The sequence below is a fragment of the Acomys russatus genome, chromosome 13 (assembly GCF_903995435.1).
Source record: "Acomys russatus chromosome 13, mAcoRus1.1, whole genome shotgun sequence".
NCBI classification, from domain to species: domain Eukaryota; kingdom Metazoa; phylum Chordata; class Mammalia; order Rodentia; family Muridae; genus Acomys; species Acomys russatus.
Genome location: NC_067149.1, coordinates 55,379,891 through 55,391,996, shown reverse-complemented (window position 1 = coordinate 55,391,996; position 12,106 = coordinate 55,379,891). Strand labels below are relative to the sequence as shown.

General features: G+C 45.6%; 1 protein-coding gene across 1 annotated transcript; it reads right to left on the bottom strand.

The window, feature by feature from the left end:
- Positions 1–1,917: 1,917 nt before the first annotated feature.
- Gabarapl1 (GABA type A receptor associated protein like 1) lies at positions 1,918–9,520 on the bottom strand. Its single transcript, XM_051155454.1, has 4 exons — positions 9,161–9,520; positions 5,415–5,493; positions 4,350–4,468; positions 1,918–1,992 (listed from the first exon to the last, which is right to left on the bottom strand). The coding sequence occupies exons 1-4, from the start codon at positions 9,248–9,250 to the stop codon at positions 1,927–1,929; spliced, it is 354 nt and encodes a 117-aa protein (XP_051011411.1). The 5' UTR covers positions 9,251–9,520; the 3' UTR covers positions 1,918–1,926.
- Between the last annotated feature and the right edge of the window lie 2,586 nt (positions 9,521–12,106).

Here is a 12,106-nt window from a genome sequence, read left to right as displayed (position 1 = left end):
GTCTGGTGACTCGATCTTATTTCTTAAAAATAAATAAGAAACTATCACCTAGCTGTGGAGTAGCCAAGAGATCAGAGGGTTCGAAGGGTACCGAGGGCTCATTCATGTCCTGGCTGTTTGTTCTCTTTGATTTCTAACCCCAGACTAGCCACATAGACTTTCTCACTCAATCAAAAACTCATATACCCATATACATTCAAAAGACACTGAATATGTCCTTGAGCCCCAGAGTGGTACTATCTTCTTCTTTGGAAGATGTTAGCATCTTTTAAAGTGTAACGGAGAGAGTAAGTTGTGTTTGCAACCTGCGGTGAAGCCTGAAGCAGAAATCAGACTTGAAGGCTCAGCAGGATCTTCTGAGGCACTTGCTCATAATTAGCCGCCTACACGGCTGCCAGCCAAATCTGGGGCGAAGCCTAGATATCTGCATTCCTAATTAGCACACCCCATATCAGCCCTCCCCTGTGAGGCAGGCAGTCTAGTTGTGAGAAACACAGGAACAGCAGACTGGACATTTAGATACCAAGCAGAAAACCATGCACACAGAAACACACAAAACACAATACACTCTACCCTTCACCCACGGACAACAGCTAAACGAACACATATACAGCTGACACCTTTAAGTAGGCGCTGCCAAATCCACACCCACCACTAGTTCTTCGAATATTCAGGTGTCCATGTAACCTTCATTCAGATGAAAACCAAAAGGGGGGGAAAAAGTGACAGTTCTGAATTCGGAGGATTTTTAAGGTAAGCAATTATTTTATTTCCCTGGCCTGACAACATTGACTTCAAAATACTAGAACCTGCAGCTGACAGAGCAGACATACAGATTGCTCCCAAGAGGGAGGAGGCTCGTCGTTTGTAGAGATGAACTGAAATGTCACGTGTGAATGCAATTCCTGCTCCTGCCCGTCCCCCACATAGTCCCTAAATGAAAATGAATGAGTAAAGTGCCCCATGAAACGCTGGAGTCCCCACCCCATCTTTTCTGAATAGTGGATGCCACGGAGGGAAACAGCTAGCTATCACTTAGCATTCCAGTGCGTGTGAGAGTGAAGAGACTTGCAGTGGGGGAGGGTGAGAGGCAGGTGTGTGATCTAGCTTACCTTGTCACCCGGACCCCCCTCCACACAGAGACGCTCTGTCCCTGTACATGAGAAAGGCGAAAGAAATGCTAGAGGACTGATCCTGAGGCTCCTAAAATTTCAAGGTAGTTATGGGATGAGGAACAGAGATGTTCAACCCTGAACTCCAGCTTAATGGCATCCACACTACTGGCGATCATAAGCACATTCCCGCACAGCCCTATTTCCAAGAGGGCTCCACCTAAACATCTGTGCAGGTGTCTGTTGTCACAACTGGAGCCGTGCTGTGACACTTGAGTGGAAGAAAAGGACTAGGAGGAGGAGGAATTGGAGACAGAGGTCAGGGGTCACAATGCTTCAATGACAGTGGGCATCTTTTGGTCCCTTAGGTATGGTCCCCTACAGCTCCTAAAGCATTCCTTTCTCCCTTTCCCTGTGTGGCTCGGACAAATGCCAAAAATCAAACCTCTGCCCAAAGAAATGGGAGTTGCTCCTGAACTGTAGTCTTCACTCGTGGCCACCTGTTCTTCTCCCAACCCTCTGATGAAACTGCACAAAAGCTCACAGCAAGCCTGTGAAAACTATGTCGTCACCATCCGTCTCTCGCAGCCAACCCAACACAAGTTCCTCCTGGGCTGAGGAAGCAGAGAAAATGAACAATTGAGCTTGTGGGGGAAAAAAAAAAAAGACGACAGTGTGTGCGGTGTGATGGTTTCCAATGTCTTCACCTTGCGTCTCCTCCATGGTTGGGAGCCCTCCCTCCGGTTTCCCAAGTCCCACGCGCACCCCTCCCCTACCCCCAAGTCCAGGTGCTCCCATCTGCTGGGCTCCTGCCTCATTTCCCGTAGACGCTTTCATCACTGTAGGCCACATACAGAAAATAATCTTCCTCATGGTTGTCCTACAAGAGGAGAAAAGAAGACAGTTCATAAAACATTAAACCTTCACGTTATTTATCATCTCTATGATTCCGAGCCTTGAGCAATCTTGTAGCAGGAGGCGTGGAAGTCATTCTTAGTCTGCTTTTAAAAAAAATATGGGACAGGGTTGGGGGGTACAGCTCGGCGGTAGAGCACTAGCCTAGCATGTGTAGAGCATACCCTGGGGTCAAGTTTTAGCACTGGAAAGAAAGGGGAAAGTAGACAAACGAAGAATAAGAAGCGTCATCAACTACACGCTGAGTTCTGACTTCACAAACACAGGTTATCATAGAGAATATATATCACCAATGGCAGAAAAATAACTCAGGTAAGCCTTCCTCTTAAAAAAAAAAAACAATCATTCTACAGTCAGCTTCAGTCGGGTATTTTCTTTTTGCAGTGATCAACAGTGACTACAGTCTAGTAGTTGGTCAAAGTACTGGTAACAAGTGATTGTTTAATGATTGGTCACACAACACTTCCTCTAAATTGTGGCCCCCAAAAAGCTCAGGGAAGAAGAAAGAATGTTTAAGATCCCAAGGAAGGTGGCGAGAGATGTGGAATGCTGATTTCCTTAGATGGGATGGCTGCTGCACTCTTGACCTCACAAGCAGCGCTCATTATCTGCACCAGTTCTCCCCAAAATTAGTCCTCTCAACACTCCATCATGAAGGGGAAGAGGTTTCTGGGGCCTGATCCCTTCCTGATGATCTGTATGTAATTAATGGTTGCTAGGGCCAGGGACTCATTTTCTGCAGTGATTTACACATGGGAAACGTGACCATGCTTCCGTAAGCAAACCTTTACCACCCTCCTGTAAATAGCCCCAATGAAATTCATCTAGTTAACAAAACATAGAAGTAGGAGGTATAGCTGGTAAGATAAGGAAGAGTAGGAGAAGAAAAAGACAGTGTAAAGAGTGGGGGTAAATGTGATTGAAATATGTTGTATATATAATACATAATAAACATAATAAAACCCCATTATATAATGAATATATGCTAATAAAAGACACTGAAAGAAAAGCTGCTGGGTGTGATGGTATGTACCTGTAATCCCAGCATGTGGGGGACTGAGGAAGAACATTAAAATTTGAAGCCAACCTGGGCTGTATGGTAAATTCCAAGCCAGCCTGAGCTTCATGTCAAGATCCTATCTCAAAAAAACCAAAACGAAACAAAACAAAACAAAAAAGATCCTCTAAGTTCAACAGGCATGGATAAATTAAATAAATATAAAAACAAAAACAAAAAAAGTACAGTACAATGTGAGTTCTAGAATTCTGGTAAGCCAGCCTGTATTTTCAAGGTTTTGGCATGTTTTCAAAGTTTTCACCAACAAAATATTGGGAAATAATCCTTATCTTGAAAAACAATATTATTCTAGGGCAGGAGGGGGGCTGGGAAGATGGATCAATCAGTAAAGGCTTGCCTTGCAAGCCCAGAGGACCTGACTTTAATTCCTAGAACCCAGACAAAAATGGCCAGCCTACTGGTATGCTCTAAGCCAATGGGAGACCTTGTCTCAAGGGAGACATACAATGTTCTTGAGCAGGACACCGGAAGTGGTACTCTGACTTCCACCCATGTACACACATGCATGTACACTTAAAATCACACACACACACACACACTAAAAGCAAGGAGAGCACAGACACACACATTCATGGAAATTATATACTGTGGCTGGAATAAGGGCCAGACCGAGGTTACTAGATGTACACATGACTACCTAAGGGAGCACAGTGGGAAGGCAGCATCGTGTGTGATGTCGTACGAGGGTAGTACAGTTGCAGTCTTAGATCACACCCTGTGTATGTGAATTCCTTATTACTGTTTTTCTGAAATCCGGGCGGAGTCTACCTTAACTTTACATCTTAACTCACTCACTGTACTCAGATAATGGGAACTCTTCAAAGTCTAAAGAATGTTCTAGAAAGAGAGCTTCTGGACTAACTGTGAAGACAGGGTATGGCTGGATGAGGACGATGGACAAGCAGGGAGCGGAATGCACAGTTCACTAATGAATTGTGCTGGCAGAGAAGAGGAATAGAATGGCAGGCTCCCAGTGATGCCTTGCTATCAAGAACCACCCGAGCTAGCAAATAAAGCAGCACTACAGTCACCAAGACTGCAAAGAGATTTCAAAAGATTAAACTGAGTAGGTGTGCTCCGTCCCTAAAGGACAAGGGGTATCTAATCTCCCAGCTTCACAGGGCGGCCGTGTAAGAGGATCCCCATAAATAACACCTCCTGCCCTACTTCCCAGGTGTTTAACAAACCCTGGAACCCAAACGAGGGGACACCAGGCTGCTCAAGACTGTGACCAAAGCCATTACCTCATACAGCTGGCCCATGGTAGCACTGGTGGGAGGAATAGTGTTGTTGACAAAGAAGAATAAGGCGTCCTCAGGTCTCAGGTGAATCCTCTTCCGGATCAAGAAGTAGAACTGGCCAACTACACAAAGGAAACAAAGAGCAGAGCAAGAAATGAAAGAAAAAAAGATGAGTAGAAGGAGAAATGTCAGGGGTGGGGGGGGGGACATTATTGTGTAAGTACAAGCTTTTCAGACCCAAATACTGTTCAAGAGCCTTAGTGGAAACTGAGGCCTGTGCAGTCCCTGACACAGCACAGCGGGGTTGCTTTCCTTCCTCCAACTGCAGGCTGCTGCTACCCAGCCTGACAGGCTACTGTGGGAGACTGTGAGGAAGACTGAAGCCTTCCCATCTAAAGCGGACCCCCATGCCTTCCAGCCCCATTTGCACCTTGAGAGCTAACAAGAGGAGGAGATCCACAGGACTCCGGCCATCCCAGCACCAGGAGGGCACATACTGGGGGCAATGAGTGCGTTCAATATTCAATGTCTCCCTGCAAGCAACGGTAAGCTTCTGGAAGGCTGATAAATGCATGAACACTGGAGAAAGCATATTTAAAACAACCTTTTCAAGGTACTTGGTACTGTATTAAGAACAGGCAAAGTCTAAATATACATATAACTCAAGACAGCAGATAGGCTAAGGTCTAAAGCTTTCATCCCCTGAACAGAAATATTAAAACACAGAGCACTTTGATATAAATCTCTGACATGTGATCCTCCCAAGACACTGGAACAAACCGACCTCATAGCTGATTGGCAAAGTGGTGCAAATGACCGAACTATTAGTTTTCTATTCACAGAGCGCTGTTTTGCTGTGTCTCCATGAATAAGGCATGTGAGTACTGCATTGGGAAATACCAAACAGAGCTGGAAACAGGAGGACAGAGTGTGCCCTAGCTGCACTGACAAGCTCCTGCAGGAACCCCATGCATGGTCACAACCCATGCACAGTCACCTCCTTAGACTGGAAATAAAGATCAAGACGGCTCTTGCCTAGAATGAAGGGACAGAGGGAAAGACTATTACCGGTGAGGTCAGAGGGCACAAGGTACTTCCTCTTGTCCAGATCAGGGACCCTGGCTTTAGGAGCCTTCTCCACGATGACCTGGAAGAAGAACAAGAGGGTGGGGATGCAAACTGCAGACCCTAGCATAGCCGTTTTCCTTCCACACCTTACACTCTCCCAAAAAATCTAGGCTCAATGTAATTTTTCAGTATCCCCTTCCAGTGCACATGCCTCTTAAGTAACCACAAATTACCTAGAAAGGGCTATAAAGGAAATTCACCTTATGATATTTTGTTAGAGAGTTGAAAAAAAAACTTGTGTTTCTAAGAAAGTCTGATGGCCTCTTAGTATTATTTGATTTTTCCCCCCCCTCTAAAATAGTGCTTGTGAGCCAAGGATATGGCACAGGGATAAAAGCACTCTCTGTCGAAGTGTGAAGTCTGAGTTCTGACTCCTAAAGTCTGCACGAATGCTGGGTGGATATGTGGGCCCAGTGTTGGGATCCCTGGGCCAAGCTGGCTAGAGACTAACTGAAGTGGCAAGCTCTGGGTTCACAGTGAGTAACGAGAAGAGCAACCAAGAATTGAACCAGGCATCAACCTCTGGCCTCCACATGCATGTATACAATTACACACATAGCCCCCTCCCCTCACATGTGCACACTTACACAGAGGGCTAAATGCCTTCCAAAGGCCCCTATGTTAACAAAGTGCTCCTACCTTGGTGCTATGAACAAGTGATGAACACTTTAAGGGGTGGGGCATCATGGGAGTTTTAGGTCTGATCTCCCTCTGCCAATCCTCCTAGGTACTTCCACCATGATGGGCTGACTCACCACTGGCCAAAAAAAATGGGGCCGACTGAGCACGGACTGAGATGTCTGAAGCCAGGAGCCTCTTCTTGCCTTAAAGAAGTTGACTGTCTCAGCATTGCTATAGTAAGAACTAATACACACAGGTAATCCGGCTCAGATTTCAAACTGCAAAAAAGTGTTCACTGCTAAGTGAAAACTACTGTGAATTTTTATAATGAGTGACACTTTACGAGGACAATGCATTGAATCATCCAGCATTATTAACTATGTTAGGATTTTAAGGGATTTTCAATGTCTACATTAAATACTTTTTTAAAGTTTTAGAAGATTATGCATTTTTGCAAGAAGGAAAAAGAAAAAATATTAGATGATGTTTATATACTTATTTGAAAAACAGAAAGCATCTTGCAAGAATATTAACATTAGATTCTTTGTTTTGAAAAACTCAGATATAAGAAAGAAATGGGGAATACCAAACAAGCAAAGAACCAGGAAGAGACATTGGACAATTATCCTTAGAAACTATGTACCTTTCCACGTTTTTTTACCTCTCTGAGCTTCAGCATCAAGTTACAACCCCTGCCTGTGCCCCCCCCCCATACAAATAGGTACAAGTAAATGCTTGAAACTGCAATATCGAGACCTGGCAGCTCCCACCAAGAGGAGAGGGAAACTGTTTTCTGCATCTGTGGCAGGTGGCTCATACGCCATAGGGCTAGATATTTAAAAACTGAGTGTACAGCAGTTCCTGATGTTACAGGTTTCCAGCACTGTTATTTCAAGATCCCATGACTCCCTCTCCCAAGGCCCACACGTACCTCTTCTGAGGCCAAGCTTAAGTTGTGAGTCAGACTGCCTTAGACACTTAGTGGCTTTTCTGTAAATCCCTGAGCATGGGAAGAGTCAGCCCGGTGCCCCAGGCACAGGAACTTCTGTCACAAGGCTTAATCACCTCTGCAGCTAAGGGTAGCGATGGAGAAGCCACTGGGCAAAAGGTTCCAACTCCACCTTTGGTTCCAACCCCAAAGCTCCCCCATTAGCACGGTTCTATGTCACAGCCAGATGACAAGCATAGGGTATGACCCTCTCGGGTCGGGAGGCATCACGGGAGGGGGGGACACTAGAGTAGCCATGAGGTCTGGGTGATAGTATCTTAGCTTACAAATCATCACAGAAGTAAAATACTCAACATCAAGTCGTAAGCAGGAGAAACTGAAATTTTCTGGGTGAGCCCAGTAACCAACTGAATAAGAAAAGGTACTGTCTTGGTGAAATTTGGAGGTTTTAACTTGAGTTGGAAACAGGTATGCGTCACAGCTCGTGTTTCTGTTAAAGTTCTGAGTAACAGGTAGACATTGGCTTAAGTTTCCTGGCTGGCACTGGACCACGGCTGAAACTCCAGACGGCAGAAAGAGTTAACCTAGCTCCAGGGCTCAACAGTGCAAGGTGTACACTTAATTCTGGTTAATCGAACCGTACTACAGTCTGGAAAACAAAAAAACAAAAACAAAAAACCAACCAAAAGGCAAGGGCTCTGGAAGCCTTCGGGCGTGACAAGAAGGACTGGAATTCCCCCACCCCCCACCCCCACCCCACACCTCCTGCCAGCCAGCAATGTCAAACCTTTGGGTGGTGACTTCACTTCCCTGTACTTTGGAGTATATACGTCAACATAGTACAGGGATTTTAATGGTGCGAAGAGTCAGTGACTATGCAGACAAGGTATTCAGAGTGCTGCCAGCTGTGTAGTTCATGTGTCATTTAAAAACACCAAGGTGTGTGTGTGTGTGTGTGTGTGTGTGTGTGTGTGTGTGTGTGTGTGTGTGTCAAATTTTGAAAGCACTCCTCCAAGGCCCAGAGCTCAAGGAAGGAACATGGGAAGGGCTGTGCACTAAGAAGGCATGACTAGAGTGTTTCCCAGCCTTTCTGGTAGAACCCAGTGTATATCTCTGTACTTAGCATCAAGAAAAATATTCAGGTCAGCCCAGCTCTTTTACCCTGCAAAGTTATATTGCTAATCTAATTTACTATCGTGGCCTGTACAGATAAAGAGGACGATTTTAAAAGTCTCTGCTCATCGACCCACCATATCCAACAGCAATGTCGCCTTTTGCTTCCAATTCTGCTGCGCAGCCTTCAAGAGGATGGGGGGGGGGGGTAAAGTGAAAAACACCCGGATGCTGGAGACTCCCTTAGTGTTTTTCTCCTCACTGCACGAACAAGGTTTTAGCTGCTTAAATCGGCTTATATTCGTGGAGGAAATGGTTCTCAGTACTGGCTCTTGGGGTCCAAGGGCCCACCCATTCCAGTTTAGGGCAAGACATCCTTTCGCAGACAGTCATGATGAAGAGGCAGGCTGACTGTGGCGGAGAGCGTGACCTTGTTTAAGGGAAAGGGGGGGGGGGCGGAGGGTGGTGTGGGCAGCGCCTGGATGGAGCTCCCCACCTCCCTAATTCTATGAAAAAGCAAGGCAGAATCTGCGGGCTTCTCTCGTGTTTTCTTTTTCTTTTTTCTTTTTTTCCTCCTCCGCTCAAGGAAATGAGGACGAAACTCGGATCCACCAAGAACCAAGTAAGACAGACCCGGATGGGCAAAAGGCTTGTCTCTCCGGCCGCTCCACGGTTTCTCTACAAACGCATCCAATCGGAAGCCCCCCAATCAGTCGCCCCCGCGCACACCGGCCGCGGCACGCGCCCACGCCTCCACGAGTGTTGAGTGCTGAATCCTGCTGACTCACTCACCACGCACGCAGGCTGAGCTTTCGAGATTCCGAAGGTGGGCACAGGCCCTGAGGGTACGGGTTTGTTGAAACAGGTCAGGGATACGTGATTCTGGAGACCCTTTAGCGCCAGGGCTCCGGATCAGCACCAAGCCACCCTGCAGCTCCAGGACAGCTAGCTCCTGAACTCCCCAGCTCGCCCTCCCCACCCCCCCCCCTTCGCCCCAACTCACCGGCACCCGGTCCGGGTATTTCTTCCTAATCTTTTCACCTTCTTTTTTCCGATACTCGAAGGGGTGGTCCTCCTTGTACTGGAACTTCATGATGGACCGCAGGATTTAGGAGTTCCCCGGACGCGGCCTGCTGCGCACGCTGGGGACTGCGTCTCTCGCCTGGCCACCCCCTAGTCAAATGTCAGCCTTATCCCAATCACTTCACTCGCGTCAGCTCCCACGCGCCCGTCGCCGTACTACCTGGCCAGAGGTCCAGAGAGGGACCTGGAGATCTCCGGGTCTGAAGGAAAAGGACCACCAGGTAAAGAAATAGGGTGGCTTTTCCCAAGAGCAGGGAACACAAAAACACTAGGGCGGTGCTGTGACATCACGACGCCCCGCCCCCGGCACGAAGGATCTGCCAAATGGGGGTGGACAGAAACATTGCTTATTTGTCCGTGTCTTCTTTATGCCTAAGCTTTTCCCAAATTACGCCAATAAAAAGAAACCTTTGTTAGTCTGATTTGTGTTGTTGTGAATTGATATCCAAGGTATTTTGTTAATCCAAAGAATGTTCTAACAAATGTCTCTTCTTCCCTCCCCTTCCTGTTGCTTGCTTGATGCCCAAAACAAACACACAGGAAGAAAATCCAGCTGTTTCCAGAGCAAAGGGTTTGGGAGTTGGCTGATGGAAAGACGCCAGGCAGTCACGAGCTCTGTAGCCCAGGCTGAAATGTCCTGTGCTTGTGTTTTGACCTTTGCCTGGCGCCCATGGCTGGCCTGGCTTCTCCGCCTCAGCCCTTCCGTCCCCCTCTGGCGTCCTTTTGTTTGTATCTGTACTAGAATTAGTACTGAGACAACATAAACAGAGCGTGACTCAGGGATTTGAAGAACATGAAGTCATCAAGGTTAGAATCAGCGATGAACACCGGACTTCATGCACGTTCAGAGCGAGATGATTCCACTCACTTTATCTGGTTCACCCAGAAGTGTGGTCCTAGGTTGTTGAAAATACAGAAGTCAAGCAATTTAGGTGTCTCTGGTTCCCCCAACAATACATTCCTGGGGGGCCAATATTACCTACAGAATAGCTGTCCTGATGAAAATGCCTCATGAGAACCAAAAGCTCTGGCTGGCATGCTGATGGAGGCAGTACAGAGAGTCCGCCCAGGCCCCCCTTTGACACACCAAAGACCACTGGGTCAGCCTACTGATCCTACTGGCACTGACTCCAGATCTATATCTTGGGAGCATCGAAAATGGTTGAGAGAGAGAGAGAGAGAGAGAGAGAGAGAGAGAGAGAGAGAGAGAGAGAGAGAGAGAGAGAGAGAGAGAGAGAGGTCAAGAATGTTTATGTTTTGCTGTGTGCAAATGGTACTGGGCAAGCTGCCCCAGTTGCCTGCCTGATTTTTTTTTTTCCGAACTCTCAGTGCCTTGGCCTTCAAAACCTCACAAAATAAAATGAACTAAATTTAACCGTCAAAACAAGAAAATTAAATGCGTAGCCCACTTTTCCTTTTCTCCTAGGAATCTTTGAATTATCCCAACATACAAAGACCAATGAGTTGATGCTCCACATTATTATGTTTATATTAACTATTTCAGGATTTATTTTCAAATTGAAAACAGTTTAATACCCAGTTACTTTTGACTCAAATACAATGAAGTCTTTCAGAAGAAAACTTTACAACCAGTTGAGACCGACCCGGGGATTAAAATGGTAATAGTGTTGTTCTCTGAATGACCTTCAGGCTTTTATAGATGTATGCAATATAAAAATGAAATGTTTAATCAACTCTGAGGGTTTTCTAAGTGTGAGTAGTTTACATTACAGTACAAAATGTCTCGGGAGCTGGAGAGATGGTTCAGTATTTAAGAGCACTCACTGCCTTTGCAGAGGGCCAGGGTTTGATTTCCAGCTGAGAACTGCCTGTAACTGCAGTTCCAGGGGATCTGATGCTCTCTCCCAGCCTCTCCTGTATACTGCGTACCATAGTGCACATACATACATGTAGGCAGAAGACTCACACAAATAAATCATTTAAAACACCATGCAAAATGTATGTATTTCCACAATTTTACTGTTTATTCTCGGAAGGCTCTCTAAAATGTTGTGCAGGGGTACATTTATAATAAACTTAAAATAAAATAAATAAATATAAAGCCTTCCATAAGAAGAACAATTCTATGTGGATCCAAGGTGGCTTTGTATTTGCCTGCTTCCCTTCACTCTCACTGGCAAGTGCATCCGTTTTATAGTTGTTGCATTCCTTCTGTGGTATTAGATCCAACTTCTCCGGGCTTCCAATATAGACTAATCCAGGCCTCCAGTGCTGGATGGGGACTGCATAGACAGCCAGGCTCGTGGGCTGAACAGCTGCCAGATTCTCAGCCTCCAGCGTGAGGTAACCACTGTTTGACTATCTACACTACATCCTGTTATCTAGTCTAATAAATCTCCTTTAAGTATAAAAAAATTACTTAGCATTCAATCAGATAAAAATTCCTTTCTTCAACTAGACCAAACACAGTATTAAAAAGATCACATTTTCTCATATAGCCACTCTAAAGGTTTCTTGTACTGTTCTGGCTTTTATGTTTATAAAGTTGAAACTTGTTTTTTATGCCTACTCAGTCATGTAGAAAATTTCAGACTAGTACAAGCAATATGCCTGCTGCTTCGATTGTTTTCTTTCTATTTGGAAGTAAACTGCCCCTCACCTCTGAACGTGAACATGTCAGTCACCACACCGCATCGTAAAAATTACCAGTACCCACACAATTAGGTAATGCTCTCCAAAGTATATGGACAGAGTTGTATGCCTCTCAAACACATTTCATTATTTTCCCCAGTCGGGCATTAGAACTTGAAACTGGATATAAAGTTAAGTTTTATTCCTTTCATTTATGACCATTTCTATTATCATATATAAGCCAATAAATAAAAGAATTAAAGTATTGATCTAC